General features: G+C 45.2%; 2 protein-coding genes across 2 annotated transcripts in view; both read left to right on the top strand.

Moving 5' to 3' along the window:
• Window positions 1-7,381: 7,381 nt before the first annotated feature.
• Window positions 7,382-10,505, top strand: Rhebl1 (RHEB like 1). The gene is made up of 8 exons (XM_047550959.1): window positions 7,382-7,634; window positions 8,207-8,278; window positions 8,630-8,697; window positions 8,967-9,049; window positions 9,136-9,192; window positions 9,368-9,415; window positions 9,769-9,850; window positions 10,008-10,505. Exons 1-8 carry the CDS (start codon window positions 7,583-7,585, stop codon window positions 10,095-10,097), a joined length of 552 nt encoding a protein of 183 aa, XP_047406915.1. The 5' UTR covers window positions 7,382-7,582; the 3' UTR covers window positions 10,098-10,505.
• A 4,241-nt stretch (window positions 10,506-14,746) lies between these two features.
• Kmt2d (lysine methyltransferase 2D) overlaps window positions 14,747-16,745 on the top strand; it is a 39,021-nt gene continuing 37,022 nt past the window's right edge. The window contains 1 exon segment of the mRNA XM_047551824.1: window positions 14,747-15,937. The gene's annotated coding sequence lies outside the window, so the exon portion shown is untranslated.

Genomic DNA, 16,745 nt, shown 5'->3' with positions numbered 1-16,745 from the left:
TCAGCCCCCAGTATAGAAAATATGCAGCCCTAAACCAAATAGCCTCTATGAAGACATTAACAACATTGTCATAATAAACAGAGAGGATGAGTTCAATTATTATCCACAGTGTAACCAATGGATTTGCAATAAGGTCTGCAGTTTCTAATGGAGGACAAAGAGGATGGGGAGTGATGTAGGATGTAACTGTTAATGGGATAAGAAAAGAGTATATAGAAACTCTCGATCATAGGAAGTATGAACATGTAATCAAAAGAAGTTGGTTGTTAGCATGAGAAAAGGGAGAAAGAGACTGATGAAACAGGTAAAGAAAAGGAAAATAGAGCAAGAAATATAAAGAAATAAAAAGTTAAAAATTTTCAAAATGGGGAAAAAAAAGAAAAAAAAAACTACACTTTAACAGTCATATAGTATTCAAACCTCCTAGTCTTCAGTAGCCTGATGCATGAGAGGTACCTGACAATGAGCTTCCAGTCTCCAGCAGGAGTGTCAGGATGGAATTTGCCCTATCTAAAGATGGAACTTCTGCTTCCAGGATAATCAAAGATGGCTGCTCTGGCTTGCAAATGTGTTGGCAAATGGGTAGGTGCAGCTCAGGTTGTGGGCGTGATTGGCTGGGGGTGCTGGAGGTGGGGTGGGATCAGTCTGGTTGAGGGGTCCTGGAGGTAGAGTGTGGTCAGTCAGGCTGAGGGGTCCTGGAGACAGGGCTCAGTCAGTCCAGCTGGAGGTCGTGCAGGTCCTGGCTGTTGTCTCAAAATGGTGGCAGCCACATGTAACCATACCTGTGGGTATTGTTACAGTGGATTTCCAGGCAAGAGCAGGCAGCTGGCATTCCATTGGTGGTCTGTGGTTGGTTTGCACACTACCAGTGGATGATCAGCAGGTGGACCTCAGGCAGTGGGTGATGAATAAGTGAAAGGCAGGCAATGGGCAGGCAAGAGGCAGGCAAACAGGCAAATGGAGGATGATAGGTGCCAGTCAGTGAGGAAACTGCACTCAAAAAGTAGTCAATATGCTGGCAGACTACAGGTGATTACAGTGAACAAAAGAGGTAAATAGCAGGGGATCGATAAGCAGTAAAGACTGCCTCACTGAGAAATAGATATCCTCTGCTTGAAACCTGAGTTACGGAGGGACAAGGAATGCAGCCTCCCTGTAGTCCACCATCTTGGATCTCCCATTCTTATATTTCAAGAATAGTTTTATTCAAACTTTTTTCATAAGATGAATAAAAACCTTTTTTCATAAAATGAATATGAAAATATTTATCTTAAATATGAATATGATCATTCAAATCTCCTTTGAACTGACTCTACCTTTTACCTGAAGGTAAAATCATCTTTTGACCATGGTGACAAACATGAGAAAAGATTAAAGAGAACTGCAGAGATGCCAGGCCAGACATCACAGAGCAACAGGACTAATGTTACTTACCTCCAGCTTTGTTATGTGAGAGAAACAAAAGTATATTTGTCTAAGCTATAGTAACTGGAGTTTCTGTAACTGTAGCCAAATAAGTTCTTGATGTTCAAATTTCTACAGTGACAGAATAAGCAAGTTTAGGTCAGTGTAGGTTGGGTGCTCAATGTCAAGGTTTCTGGCAACAGATGTCATAGATGGCCTCATTGTCTACCATGAAGGCACAGAGTGCTCTAGGTATGGTCAGGTTGGAGTTGTAGGGTTCAACTACAGCTGTGGAAACGTAGGATGCTAGAGAAATGAAGAAATGGAGAATTCCAGCGTAGACTTTTTTTTTTTTTTTTTTTTTGGTACCCAGAAGTGAACCCATGGGTGCTCTAAGTTGCTTAGGGCCTCACTAAGTTGCTGAGGCTAACTTTGAACTTACAATTCTCCTGCCTCAAGCTCCTGAGCCTCTAGGATTACAGGTGTGCATCACTGTGCCTGGTCAGCTTGGACTTCTTGCCTTAACCAACAGAAAGACACTCTGTGGTATGTTGAAAAATAGTCACAATATTTTGCAGTTCTTATCAAGAAATAGATTCTATTTCCACTGCTTTGGATCTGGGATGAACTTCTGATTTGCTCAGACTAATAACATGTGGCAGAAGTCAAATTGTTAAGCAGGTTCAAGAACCTAAGACTTGGGGCTGGGGTTATGGCTCAGTGGTAGAGTGCTTGACTGGCATGAGGTACTTTGTTAGATTCTCAGCACCCCACAAAAATGAATAAATAAGATAAAGGTATTATGTCCATTACACTAAAAACAAAATTACAAAAAAAAAAAAAAAAAAAAAAAAAAAAAGAACCTAGGGCTCACAAGGCCAGATGGTTTCTGACTTTGCTTTCTTGCTTGCTTCGGTCTCCATGTAGCGAAGCTGGCTCATGAAGTGTTGAGATCCAAACACATGGAAAGAGAGAGAGAGAGACTGGCACAGGTGACAGCTAGCTCCCATGACTTGTGAGTGAAGTCCTTTTAGACTTTCCACTTTTGGTGGAGCATCCAGTTGACTTTTGCCACATGAATGATTGAACGATTCCAGGAGAGGGAATAGAAGAATGACCAGTTTGACCCACAGATTTCTGAGAGATAATACATTGTTGTTTAAGCTACTAAGTTTTTTTATTTTTTATTTTTATTTCTTGGTTACCAGGGATTGAACTCATGGGTACTTGACCACTGAGCCACATCCCCAGCCCTATTTGTATTTTTTTTAGAGACAGGGTCTCATAGAGTTGCTTACCACTTCACTTTTGCTGAGGCTGGCTTTGAACTTGCGGTCCTCCTGCCTCAGCCTCCCCAACTGCTGGGTTTACAGGCCTGCACAACCATGCCCAGCTTAAATTTTTTTTAAGCTACTAAGTTTTGATCCTGTTTATTATGTTGCAATAATAATCAGCAGGGTAGTGAACCCATAACTATAGAAAGCCAAGAAACTCTGAATCCCTGTGCAATAGAATTCACTGGAGAGAAAGTGCAACATAATTTTGGTGCAAACATTATATAGATATGTTCATTCTTCCTTTTTGGGGGGGCGGGGGGAGGATTGAACAGGGGCATTTTACCTCTAAGCTACAATTGCGGCTCTTTTATTTTTTTATTCTGTTTCACTAAGTTGCTTAGGGTCTCTCTGAGTTGCTGAGGCTGGCCTCAATCCTTCTGCCTTGGCCTTCAGAGTTGCTAGAATTACAGGTGTGCATCACTGTACCTGGTAGATATTTTCACTTTTTACAGAGATACTTAAAACATTTTTCTGGGAATTTTTTAATCTTTATTTTGTCTCAGTTGTTTGAGACATAGCAATGTATGGTGTTATCACTAACAATATCATTGTAAGCTTATTTACCTAAAATTAGGGTAATTGGCTTCCTTTATTTTGGTCCTGTACTGGCGATCTTAGTGTACTGTAATTTTTACCTAGTAACCGTTTATGCATTATTTAAAAAGTAACTGATCAACTGGGTATGGTGGCTCGCACCTGTAATCCCAGCCACTCAATTGGTAGGAGGATTGAATGTAATTCAGTGAACTGGGGTTGTGGCTCAGTGGTAGCATGCTTGCTTAACATGTGTGAGACCCTGGGTTCGATCCTCAGCACCACATAAAAGTAAAGGTATTGTGTCCACCTACAACTAAAAGATTTTTAAAAAGAAAGAAAGTAATTTAGCAAAACCCTAAGCAACTTAGTGGGAACCTGTCTCAAAATTAAAAAAAAAAAATTAAAAGGGTTAGGGATGTGGCTCAGTGGTAATGCACTCCTGGGTTCAATCCCTAGTACCAAAAAAAGTGATATTTAATGAACAAATATTTATTTCACTCTCATGCTAAGCATACACTCTACCAATGAACTATACCTGCAGACTTATGAACAAATATTTAACAAACGAAAACCTTGGTCCTAAAGTTATATAGGTTTTGTATATTGACTCACTAAACATTTTTTTTTCTTCATCTTTGTGCTGGAGACTGAAACTAGGGCTTATGTGCATTCCAGTCAAATACTTTACTAGTGAGCTACATCCCAGCCCTAAGCACTGCTTTCCTTTCCTTTCCTTTCCTATCCTTCCCTTCCCTTCCCTTCCTTTTTTCTTTCTTTCTTTCTTTCTTTCTTTCTTTCTTTCTTTCTTTCTTTCTTTCTTTCTTTTTTCTTTTCTTTCTTTCTTTTTCTTTTTCTTTTTCTTTTTTTTTTTTTTTTTTTTTTGATATGAGGACTTGCCCCCTGGGCACTTTAACACTGAGTTACATCCCCAGTCCTTTTTATTTATTTATTTTTATTTTGAGAAAGGGTGCTGCTAAATTACTGAGGGTCTCACTTTTGCCCAGGTTGACCTCCAACTTGTGATGCTCCTGCCTCAGTCCCTCAAGTTACTGGGATTACAGGCATGTACTACCACACTCATCAGCCCTAAATTTTTATTTCCAACCACTTAATCTTTTGTCTTCCTTTACTGTAGAAGTTAAAAAGGGAAATGATAAAATTTCTGGACTCCCTTATAGCTAGAGATGGTCATATGGTACAGTTTTGTTCAAGGAGACAATCTGCTGAGATACTCTCTCCATATGTAAACAGAAAAAGTCACAAAAGGAGAAAATTCTTTATCTGAGCTCTTTCATTTCTCCCTGATTCACAGCAAGAGAGTCTGGAGATGAGTTAATGGAGAGAATATTTACAAAGGTGTGGACAGAGTATAGGAAAGTCATGGTGGGGTAGAATAGTAACCCAAGGTGTGTAACACAGACCATCACTACATCGCTACTGTAGGCATGAGGAGAGAGGGCAGGGGGTTCCTGAAAACCAGAAGGAGAGAGCTGATGATAGAGGACTTCCTCAAGAGGAGGGGGACGGGGTCACTCTCCTCTCTCCATCTAATCTCCTTTTTTTTTTTTTTTTTTTTGGTGGTGCTAGGGGTTGAACCCAGGGCCTCGCGCTTTCGAGGCAAGCACTCTACCAACTGAGCTGTATCCTCGGCCCTCCATCTAATCTCCTGTGAGTGCTTCCTTTTGTTTGGGCTCCACTGAGAGTCAGAGGGAAAGGTATGGACACAAATTGAGTTGAAAAAGATTGGAGAGTGAATCTGGAGGTAAAAACACCTTACAGGTACTTCTTATTTTTTCTACATCTACAGAATGCAACACACAGTAAGAGTCTTGGCAAAAGGTAGGAGATGAATCTTTTTTTTTTTTTAATATTTTAAATAATTTTTTTGTTTTTATACCTTTATTTTTATGTGTGCTGAGGATAGAACCCAGTGCCTCACACATACTATGCAAATGCTCCACTACTGAGCCACAACCACAGTTCCATGAATCTGTTTTTAATTCCATCTAACAGAATTCAGTTCTCTGGGTCCTACAGTGCTGAGGACCCAATCTGGAATCACCATCAACTTTATTCATGCTTAAAATCCAACATAAAATTGCTAGTCTGCAAAAAACTTCTTTTTTATCCAGTAGCAAAAGGTATTTGAATCTTTTCCTGAGGCCAGGTTGGGAAATGGTTTTTTGAAGTCTATATCTAGTCTATAAAAGTCTAGATTTCTTAAAAAAAAAGTATTACAAATGGAAAATGACAAGTCCTCCTCCTCCTCCTCCTTCTATCTTTTTCTGGAGGGTCTTGTTAAATTGCCGAGGCTGGTTTTAAACTTGCTATCCTCCTGCCTCAGCCTCCTGAGTAGCTGGAATTACAGGTGTGCGTGTGTGTGTGTGTGTGTGTGTGTGTGTGTGTGTTTACACTTTTTATTTTTTTAGATGGGACCTTGCTATTCATGGGCTCAAGTCATCCTCTCCACCTCAGTCTCTGAAATAGCTGAACAGGTGTGTTGCCATCCTGCCTGGCTCAACATTTATATATTGATGAACATATGAATTATAACAACTATCAGTATTAGGGTTCTTGCAAATATTGAGATAATAATAAAATGCACTACGTACATAATACTCCCTCTCCCTTACCCATGTCCATTAATTCAACAAGTCACTTGACCTCAGCTTCCAAACATATCTTGTCTATTTCATTCATCACTAGCATTCTAGCCAAGCCAAACTCATCTCTCACCTTGACTACAGGTAACAGTCTCTTAGCTGATATCCCCATCTTCTTTCTTGCTCCTATCCCCCTCAAACTCCAGTATCTCCAGAGACAGGGTGATCTTTTAGAAAGGCTTTTTATTTTGGGGATGTGTGTGTGTGTGTGTGTGTGTGTGTGTGTGTGTGTGTGCTGGGATGGAACCCAGAGTCTCATGTATACTAAGCATGTGCTCTACCACTGAATTATATCCTTAGCCCTAGAAATAGTTCTGATGATGTCATTTATAAACCAGTTTAAACATCTTTGGGTATTAAGAATTATCTCAGACTTTTTTTTGTGGTGCTTGGTCTCTACCTTCCTTTTAAACTTCTATGCTTTAGGTTAATTGATCTTCCCCCGATCTTCCTGGAATTGACAGAATTTATTTCCATTTTAGCACCTTAGCATTATGGATTCTTCTTTTGGAATATTCTGCTAGTTAACTCCTTGTTGCCATTCAGATATCAGTTTAAGGGGGACTCCCTCTGAGAGGAAGTATCACTAATCCAAAGTGGTAATTTCTTATCACACCACCTTTTATAGCACTTAACACTGATATTTTTTGTCTATATGTTTGTTTCTCCCTCAATAATTTTTTTTTCTGTGCTGGGAACTGAATCCAGGGCTTCGTACGTGTCACTGATCTACAAACCCAGCCCCTCTCTTCGATACATTTTAAGTTTTGTGAGAACAGAGACCTTGTCTGTTATGTTCATCTACCCCAAAGCAGGAGCAATGTCTGGAACTGGTAGTATATGCCCAATAAATATTCGCTGAATAATGAATGCACTGGTTATGATGACGACGACGATGAAAACTCAAACTAGAGGTCACACATTCTTGCAAATTTTCCAAGAACAAGAATTGCAGTTCTAAGCCCCTAGGTTCCATCCCAGAACCTGAAAAAGAAAAATCCTGGAGGACTGGGGAACCCTAAAAACAAAAAGATCTGGGTTTGCAGGTTGAGGGAAGTGGAGAAAATACACATGAACTTTGGCTTTTCTTTCCTAGCCAAGGACCCCAGAGACCTTGCAAAAGGGAGGCCTAGAATCTTTTGATTAGAAACTCCGGCTTAACCACAATGGGTATTTTCCATCTATGGTACTTCATAGTCCCTTTTGCCAGGCTACAAAGCGCAAATACCTTTAGGACCCCGTGTTCCATTCTGTTTCTTTATGAATGAACCGGTTCAAGTCCACGCATGCGCAGCTCCCTGTTCTCCCGCTCCACGTGAGGCCCACCCTTCCCTCTCGCCGGGCGGCCCCGCCCTTATCCATTCTAATAGACCAATGATGAGAGGTCTGGGGGGTGGAGCCAAGAGCCTTAAGGTTCTGTAGTTCCCCCAGCACCCGGCTCCCTCGCGTTAGCCTTGCTGTGTTGTGATCACGTGGCTGACTTCGGGCGCGGCGCTTGTTTTGGTTTTTCTTTAGCTTGCTCCTGGAAGCTTTAGAGTGAACGACTTTCTTGCACCGGTTGCCGTACCTGCCTCATCCAGACCTCTTCTTCGGGCTCTATCGGCCCGCAGTTCGGCAAGCCCCTCGGGGCGGGTTCCTGCCATGCCGTTGGTCCGCTACAGGAAGGTGGTCATCCTGGGATACCGCTCTGTAGGTGAGTCTCCGCCCTGCAGAGAACAGGGACGTACGGCCTCTTTGTGGCCAGAAGAGGCGCGCAGTCCCGGGAACTTGACCCCGGACCGAGTGTAGAGCGAGGAATGGAGGAAGCAAGATTGGTGTGTTGAGGGCTGCAGGAAGCCGTAGCTCGTAAAGGTTAATGTGGACTTGACTGCAGGACCATCTGAGTGGTCTTCATTACCCTGGGAGTAGAGATGGGGATCGGGATTTGAAGGCGTGGGCACTGTCTGCGTGAGGCAAATAGTCGCAGGTGTCCTGGGGCGATGAGAACTTGATCTTAGGGAATATCAGATCTTCCCAGGAGTGAGGTGGGGTAGGGAAAGGCGGCGGGAAAGGCTTTCTGGCCCGATGCTGTCTGCACCCAATAGCCAAAGAGAAGAGACAAGGCCAGAAGATGGTGAGGGTAGGCTAAGAGAAAGCCTTCCTTGGGGCACTCACAGACTAGGGTACTGATTTGGGGTGCTATTTGGTCCTGAGCCACAGTCCTAAAGGACAGAGAATGTGAATGTGGGTGGATGATTTGGAGACAACTATTTCTGCACCTTACAGGGAAGACATCTTTGGCACATCAATTTGTGAAAGGCGAATTCTTGGAAAGCTACGATCCTACAGTGGAGAACAGTGAGTAGTTTGCCCTTTGGTGTGAAGGGGATATAACCTGGAGGGCTAGGGTGCCTCATCCAACTCCATAATTTGGGATTTTCCTGTTGCAAAGGGGCTCCTTTATTTAGTTGTTAAATCCAATCTCCTCTTGCAATCTTGTTCTGTGGGTGGATAGAGTATGGATTTGCAAGGTACTATGTCCAGAATAGTGTAGATATGGACAGTAAGAGTCCTGGCATGTCACTTTAGTTTCCTGGCTAGCTCCCTGGACCTGGTCCATCTATGTCACCTCCAGAATTAAGAATGTATGGGGGTACATATTGCTGGCTCTACAAGGCACCTCACAGTCAAGTTTTCTTTTCTTTTCAGCTTACAGCAAGATAGTGACTCTTGGCAAAGATGAGTTTCACCTACACCTGGTGGACACAGCAGGGCAGGTACCAGTTGGGGCAGGGTATTCAAATGTGGTAGTTCAGCCCTAGGAGATAAAGTCTGGTAGACTTCATGGTCATGTGTAACATAGTATTGAATGAAAAGCATTTTAGCTGCTAACATTGTTTAGGGCCCATTAGAGCTGTTCCATAACTTTTTGAATAGAAGTGACTGGAGTGGGGAGTGCTCCAAGGAGGACACTGGACACTGTCCCACCAGCCTTTGCCATCAGAGTGATGTGGATCTAGGTACTAATGTTTCTATTTCTTTTTAGGATGAGTACAGCATTCTGCCCTATTCATTCATCATTGGGGTCCATGGTTATGTCCTTGTGTATTCTGTCACCTCTTTACATAGGTAAGTAATCAAGATTGTAGGGTACTTGGGAGGACCTGAAGACTGTCTTAAAACTAAGATTATAGCTCCATTTCTTGTGTTTAAAGCTTCCAAGTCATTGAAAGTCTGTACCAAAAGCTACATGAAGGGCATGGGAAAACCCGGTAAGTGGGCACAAGGGAGTTAGAGGAGCAGAGGGGTGAATTGTTTAAGTTAGAGAGGAGGCTGGGACATAGACCATACCTGGTCTAATGGGGATTTGTGAAGCCTTGAAGTAAAGGTGGTTGGGGTCCATAGCGAATGAGCAGGAATCCTACAGTCATTGCCATCTCCTCACAGGCTGCCAGTGGTGCTAGTGGGGAACAAGGCAGATCTCTCTCCAAACAGGTATGTAAGCCTCTACTGCTTAGGGTAAAGGAAAGTGAGCTGACTAGAAATCAGTGAGGCTGTAGTCCTAGCCCTGCCACTGACTCAAATAAACCATTTTTACCTCTCTTCATTTCTAACTAGAGGGGTAAGAGAAGATAACCCTTCTATTGCAAAAACCACAGTTAGGTATTTCAAGTCTCAGTCGTAGATTCACTGATCATTCCTTTGTTTACCTGTATTTTCTCTTTCCTCAACCTTTGTCTCAAACTTTGGGGAGATGGGAAGTATAGAGAAGTCTAGATTCTGAAGATTTTGCAGAGAACTTGGGTACATTGCTATCTTATATCTTTATGTTCCAAATTTACTTTCAGAGAGGTGCAGGCAGTTGAAGGGAAGAAATTAGCAGAGTCCTGGGGTGCGACATTTATGGAGTCATCTGCTCGAGAGACTCAGGTACTGGGCCTGAAGACTAGGAAGGTGGTGGGGGTAGCATTTTCTTTCTTATACATTGCTTGGGGGGTGGGTATGGTAGAGGAGTGGGGTGTTTACCTCAGAGCTGGGTGGTAATAGCACTGAACTGACTTTTGCCACAAATACCTATTCCTTATAGCTGACTCAAGGCATCTTCACAAAAGTCATCCAGGAGATTGCTCGTGTGGAGAATTCCTATGGGCAAGAACAAAGATGTTGTCTCATGTGAGCCCTCGGGTATGGGGTAACTCCCTTGTTTCTGCCTCTAGCACTTGCTGGGTTCCATTGGGGGGCAGACCCTCTGGAATTCATGGGTAGCTGCCATCTATTCCTAGCTCTCTGGGCACACAGTGTGGTACCTCATGTTTGCACACTTTCCACGGGCTACAGTGGCCTGGGTGTCAATGTTTACAAAGGGGCAAGGATGTTTCATGTGCACTGACCTCTGTAGCCCCATTTTTTTCTAAATGAATTCTGTTAGAACCTGTGGGGTAGGTATATGAGTCCTGGGCATTGTTTATCCAGGACCCATCCTCCTGTATAGGTTTTGGTATTGCTTGGGCAAGAAGAGCTGGGGACTCCTGAAGAAGAGTTGGCTCCCTGCTGTGACAATGTATATATGCAAATAAACTGAGAAATCTTTTGTTGTTGACTTTTCTATATCTTAGGAGAGCTCAGGGCCAGGATCTCTTTTTCCAAGGGGTAATGGTCTTTGGTGGGGAATATTTCCATTCCTACTCCTTACTCCTCATTTATTAAGGAGCATTACCCTAAGACTTACCACCTGCTTTTCTCACCTTTCTATTTGCTAGGTTCTCCCTCTACAGTATTGTTGGTTGCTCCACCCATCCAAGTATGTAGGCTCTTAACATTCACTTACCTACAGAAACACCACCCTCTAGTGGCCAGCTGCCATTTGCTGACCTAGCTGTTGTCCCTGGGGCCTTGGCACTTACTGAGACTCCTGGTAGGTTTTGGGGAAATAGAAGTTCCTCACTCCTTGTTATGTAAAAATGAAGGCAGAGACCAAAAGTGTTGTGAAGATTTTGAAGATTTTGATTCCCCAAGAAAGTTGAGGAGAAAAGTAAGAAATAATGCTCCTGGTGCATATCGGTTTCTCTGTCCCTAGTCCCTTTCATTACAATAGGCATTCTTTGCTCTTTTCATGTTCGTTGACTTTTTGTAGCTTTCACACTTTTGGAGGAATGCTACATATTTTAGCTATCAAAGGATATTGTTTCTGTCCTTTTTTAACAACTCACCACCTCAGAAGGAGGATGGATATTTCAGCTAGAAAGGTTTGGGTCTCTTTGCCTCAATTTTTAAAAATTAATTTTTCTATTTTTGGTCCCAGGGATTGAACCCAAGAGTGTGTAACCACTGAGCCACATTCCCAGCCCTTTATTTTATTTTTTATTTTGAGACACAGTCTTGAGAAGTTGCTTAGGGCCTTGCTAATTTACTGAGGCTGGCTTTGAATTTGTGATCCTCCTGCCTCAACCTCCCAGAGCTGGGATTGGAGGGGTGCACCACCCTACCCTGCTGCCTCTATTTTTCTTGACTCTCTTTCTCACAGCCCAAGAGCCTAATTGGCCCAGCTCCTCTCCAACAAAGTGGGTAATATGAATGGTGTCATAAATTTACAGGGAGGACAAAGATCTTTTCTGCCAATTGGGGGAGGCTGAAGTACCCCAGTGCACTTACTTGGTGAGGGTAGGGGGGTGGAAAAAAATCTAGGTGTGATATTTATTTATTTATTTATTTATTGCGTGGTACTGGGGATTGAACCCAGGGCATTCTGAGCTACATCCACTGAGTCATATTCCTAATCCTTTTTATTTAAAAAAAATTATTATTTTTTGGTATTGGGGATTGAACCCAAAGGTGTTTTAACACTGAACCACATCCTTAGCCCTTTTTATTTTTGCTGAGTGTGGTCTTGAATTTATAATCCTCCTGCCTCAGACTCCCAAGTTGCTGGAATTAAGGTGTGTGTCACCAGGCCTGGCTATTTTTTGAGACAGGGTCTCACCAAGTTGTCCAGGTTGGGCTCAAATCTGTGATCCTCTTGCTCCAGTCTCCTGAGTTGATGGTATTACAAATGTGCACCATCATGCCCAGCTAGGTGAGAATTTTTAGCCAGGACCTTGTCAGTATGTGGCTCTAGGCTTATGGTTGGAAATGATGTTTGTCATGCTGTTTTTTTAAAATCTTGTTTTTGCTTCTCTGATATAAACTAAAAAGAAATAAGGGTTCTAGGGGAAAAAAAAAAAAAATATATATATATATATATATACACACACACACACACACACCAAAGAGCAATCTCAGTGACTTGGGAGGTTTTCTCAAGACTATCATCATCCTTTCTCCATATTACAATTAGGTCCTTTTGCACATCTGGCAGGGATTCTTATTACAGGAGCCTACCACTGCCATTTGCAAGAAGCCTGGGATAGACTTTATAAACATCTAAGATTTTTCTAGATGTTTATCAATAAGCAATCTCAGGGCCTGAAAACCTTGAGTTATTAGTGGTTAATAGCTTCTCCATTTAGCATTGTGACCTTGGGCAGTCACTTAACCTTCTCTGAGCCTCAGTTTCTTACAAAGTGTGGTTAAATCTGCTTTGGAGCATTGAGATGAGACTTAAATGAGGTAATATACATAATGCTTAGAATAGTTCATCATACATATAAGAAGCCCTTAAGAAATGATGGCTATCAGCTGGTTGCAGTGGCCCATACCTGTAATTTCAGCAGCTTGGGAGGCTAAGGCTGGAGGATCCCAAGTTCAAAGGCATCCTCAGCAACTTAGTGAGACCCTGTCTCAAAAAAAAAAAAAAAAAAAAAGAAAGCTGGGGATGTCGCTCATGGAGGTTAAATGCCCTTGGATTCAATCCCCAGTACAAGGGAAAAGAAGAAAAATAAGAATTTAAAAAATGGTGGCTATCAGTCACTGTTACTATTGCTATTATTGGAGTTTCTGGTGAGGGTTTGCCTTTCCCTGCCTCTGAGTACAGAAATAGAGAGGTGCCTTCCATTTTCCTACTTCTATTTCTTAGTTAACTTACCATAGTGGGGACAGCTATGGGGTGGGTCATTGCTAAAAGTTTTCATTTTTTATTTATTTTTGTGGTGCTGGAGATTGAACTCAGGGCCTTGTGCTTGCGAGGCGAGCACTCTACCAACTGAGCTATCTCCCCAGCCCAAGTTTTCATTTAAAAAAAAAAATTTTTGTTTTAATTGTAGATGGACACAATACCTTTATTTATTTATGTGGTGATAAGAATCGAACCCAGTGCCTCACATGTGCTAGGCGAGTGCTCTACCACGGAGCCATAACTCCAGCCCCAGGTTTTCAGTTTTGTTTTTTTCTGAAATGCACTTGGTTAGAGCAGAGAACATGACTTCAGTGTGTAGTTAGTTACTGGAGGACATATCTGGTCCTGATGCCTCCTATAACCATGGCCAAGTCTCCATGACTGTCTAATATGGAAGCCCCGAGTCACATATGGCTTTATAAATTTAATTTAATTAAAATAAAAAGTTCCTCAATTATGCTACCTTCATTTCAAAATGCTCAGTAGCTAAATGTGGCTAATAGTTAACATATCATATAGCACGGTCCATTTGTAAACTCCCATAAAACTAGTCTTGGAATTACTCTGCTTGCCTTTCTCCACTTTTCCTTTAAAAACAAAACAATACTCAGGAGGCTGAGGCAGGAGGACATCAAGTTCTAGACCAGCCTGGGAAATTTATGAAGACCCAATCTCAAAATAAAAAATTAAAGGGCTGGAGATGTAAGTCAGTTGTAGCGTCCCCCCTCCCACTTCGATCCTCAATACAGCTAAATAAATACACATACACAAAATGTTTTTAATCTTAGGGAAAACATGGCCTTTGGTTTGAATCACAGCTCAACTTCTTACTAGATGTGAGTCCTTGGGCAATTTTATCTCTTTTAGCCTCAATATTTTCATCTGTAATATGGAGATAGTTCGTGTAATTCATAATGCAGGTGAGGAATAACTAAGAAGATATAAAGTATCCACACAAGGTTAGTTTGTCTCCTACCTACCCCAAGTGTACAGCTCATGCAGTAAGTCACTCCTATTGCTTCCTCTCATCCAGACTTCGGGTGGGAGTGCCCAACAGGAGTGTGCTCTAGAATCTTTTTCAGAGTAACAGTACTGCCAGGTACTAGCGAGGCTACCTTACTTTACCTTAAAAAAAAAAAAAAGAAAAAAAAAAAGGGACCAGAGGTCCTGAAGATTCGGAGACACTAGAGTTTGGGGTAAGGGCACTCTGAAAAGGAAGGGAAGTTCTATATTGATGTTTTGATGGGGAAGTGGTGTGTGTGGCGACTGTGAGGGCACTGACCGTCCTTCCTCATGAAGGGGTCTGGGAGCCAGAAGGCAAGACTAAGTATCGTCCAGAGTTCTTTGGGCCCCCAAACGTGGCAAGAACACACCCTTTGCAGCTCCAGGCGCCGTGCCTCACTTTCTCCATTTGCGGACTCCAGTTCCCAGGATGCAGAGCAGCGGCCAATCTCCTGGCTCTTCTTCCATCCCCCTCTCGGGAAAGATTGCCCCTGGCCAAGGCGAGGGGGCAGCTGCAGTTTCAGAAACCAACGACAGCAAAGGAATGGAATTAGAAAGTAGTCAGAATTCCAGTTTCAAAGTTCAGAAGGTAAAGAAGGCAGCTCCAGAGCTGGGGCGACGAGCAGGGGGGCTTCATTCCCACGTGTCGGCACAGCAGCCGGTTCGGCGCAGTCGGGGTTAACCTGTGGCGGAGGGATCCCGTAGCGTGTGCGTAGAACTGCAGAGTCACAGCCTTTCCTCCGAGAGGGCCGTATCCCTACGCCGCCCCGCTCCAACACAAAATAGGGCCGCATCTTCTCCTTTCTCCCGTTCTTGAGTGGGGTTCCCCGGGCATAAGGTCCCGGAGGACCCCACACCGGAGGCTTCACGAATCTCCGCGACTGCTGCCCAAAACTCGGGCCAGGAAATAGCCCCTTCGCAGGAACCACCCTACCGGCCGAACAGGAGGCGGAGGGGGGGGTGGAGGCGGAGCGGCGCCGCGCTGCACTACTTTCCTCTCCGGTTGCAAATGGCTGCCTCGTTCCCCACTTTCCGCTCAGTTTCCTGACCCCTTGGCGCCGGGAGCCGGGGTTGGGCCATGCACCTCTAGGCCCCCCGCGATCACAGCCAACTGGGGGTCGAGGGGGTGCAGCCGACCGGAGCCGGCCAGGCCGGGGGCGGGGCAGCTCCGGAGGCCAGAGGGGAAGGGAGGCGATCGCAGGGCCTGGAGCGGCCGGAGGGGAGCGGGCAGAGGGCTCGCACCGCCCGCCCCTTCCTCTTCCTCGCCCACCTACCCTCCTCCCTTCCCCGGGGGGAGCAGAAGGTGGGGGGCTCGAAGCCGCCGGAGGCGAGCGCTCGGGGTCGAGGAGCCCGGCGCTGGGTGTGTGTCAGGTTCAGTCCCGCGGCCCCGCCGGCTCCGCGTCGCGGTAGCTCGCGCGGCCCCGGGGCGCCGGCCGGGCGGGGAGAGGGGCTCAGCGCTGCTGTGAGGGTCTCACGTTCCATCCGGGCCCGGCGCGGGGCGGCGCGGCATTCCTTCCGGGCTGCTGGGGAGGCGCCTCGACGTTCCATCTGGAGAACCTCGACGTTCCGCCCGAGCCCGGCGCGGGCGGCCGGGGCGCTGGCCGGGCCCCTGGCCGGGCCCTAGGACTGAGAGGCCGCCCGGCGACGCGGATGCGGAGCCTTCTTGCCCAAGATCAAAGCCACCGGTGCTCTCTTTGTGTCCGCTCGGGATTCACCGCCCTGGGGCTGTCCATGGAAACCTAAACTGCTGGAACCCGAGGCAGAGAACCCCCCCTTTGGCTTCTTGCTTTTTTCTTGGGGGGGTGGGGAGGGTGGCCACTCCGACCTGGATTTACCGTTCTTGGCCCCTCTAAGCCCCCCCGTGCGGGGGGCGACTGTGATCGCTCTGGCGGTTGGAGGTCGGGGAGCGGCCCGGGCTCTGGCCATGTTCTCGGATGAGGATTTCTGGATCGCCCTGTGAAGAGGTGAGTGAAGTCCGCCCGGCCAGGGCCCAGAAAGGGTTGGACTGGGGGCACAGCCAGATGAACTATCTTGGCCTGTGCTGGCCTTAGGTTGGAGAAGGGGGTGCCAGAGCTGGGGAGGGTTCTTTTGGCAGGGTCTGTCAGGGGAACCTGAGCCATCGTCAGGGCACAACCGAGGCCTGGCTGGTGTCTTGGGGTGTGCCTCTTTAAAGACTGGGGTTCAGGGAAACAGGGAGTTTGGGAACCTGCCCAGATAGCCTTTCTGCCTGTTTGTTTTTGTGTTGGGGGGAGTTCCACGAAATTAGGACCCAGGCCCTGATGCCAGCACCAGTCCCAGCCTGCTGCTTCTCCCCGAAGTGTTCCTGTGGGTCTTGGGACAGAACAACTTGGGATGGGGGGAGGGTGCCACTGCCAGGTCGGACTTACTGCCAGATTGGACTTTAAGGTTGTTCCTACTCAGCCAGTCACCCAAAGCAATCTCTGAAAAACTCAAGGAGCCCTAGGTCCTTTAAAGGTCTTCCCCTGGGTAAAGGGGACAGTATGTGGATACTGACTAGTGTGATGAAGGGGTGACTGGGGAAGAAGGAGGAGGGACTGGAGGCAGCTCTGGCCCTGCTGTTCAACTTTAAACTACCCCTGTCTGGCAAAGTGACCCCAGCTAGGCCTACTGCTGTCTTAGCCTGCTTTGCCTCCCCTACTCTCGGGATGGACATAATCTCCAGGGGATTATAGAGGAGGCCATGGAGATTTGTTTCCTGCGAATGTGGGCTGCAAAAAAATGGCTTTTGTCTCTTGCTTTCTCTGGACCTGG

Source organism: Sciurus carolinensis, chromosome 4, assembly GCF_902686445.1.
Source record: "Sciurus carolinensis chromosome 4, mSciCar1.2, whole genome shotgun sequence".
Classification (NCBI taxonomy): domain Eukaryota; kingdom Metazoa; phylum Chordata; class Mammalia; order Rodentia; family Sciuridae; genus Sciurus; species Sciurus carolinensis.
This window is presented reverse-complemented; position numbering and strand designations above follow the sequence as displayed.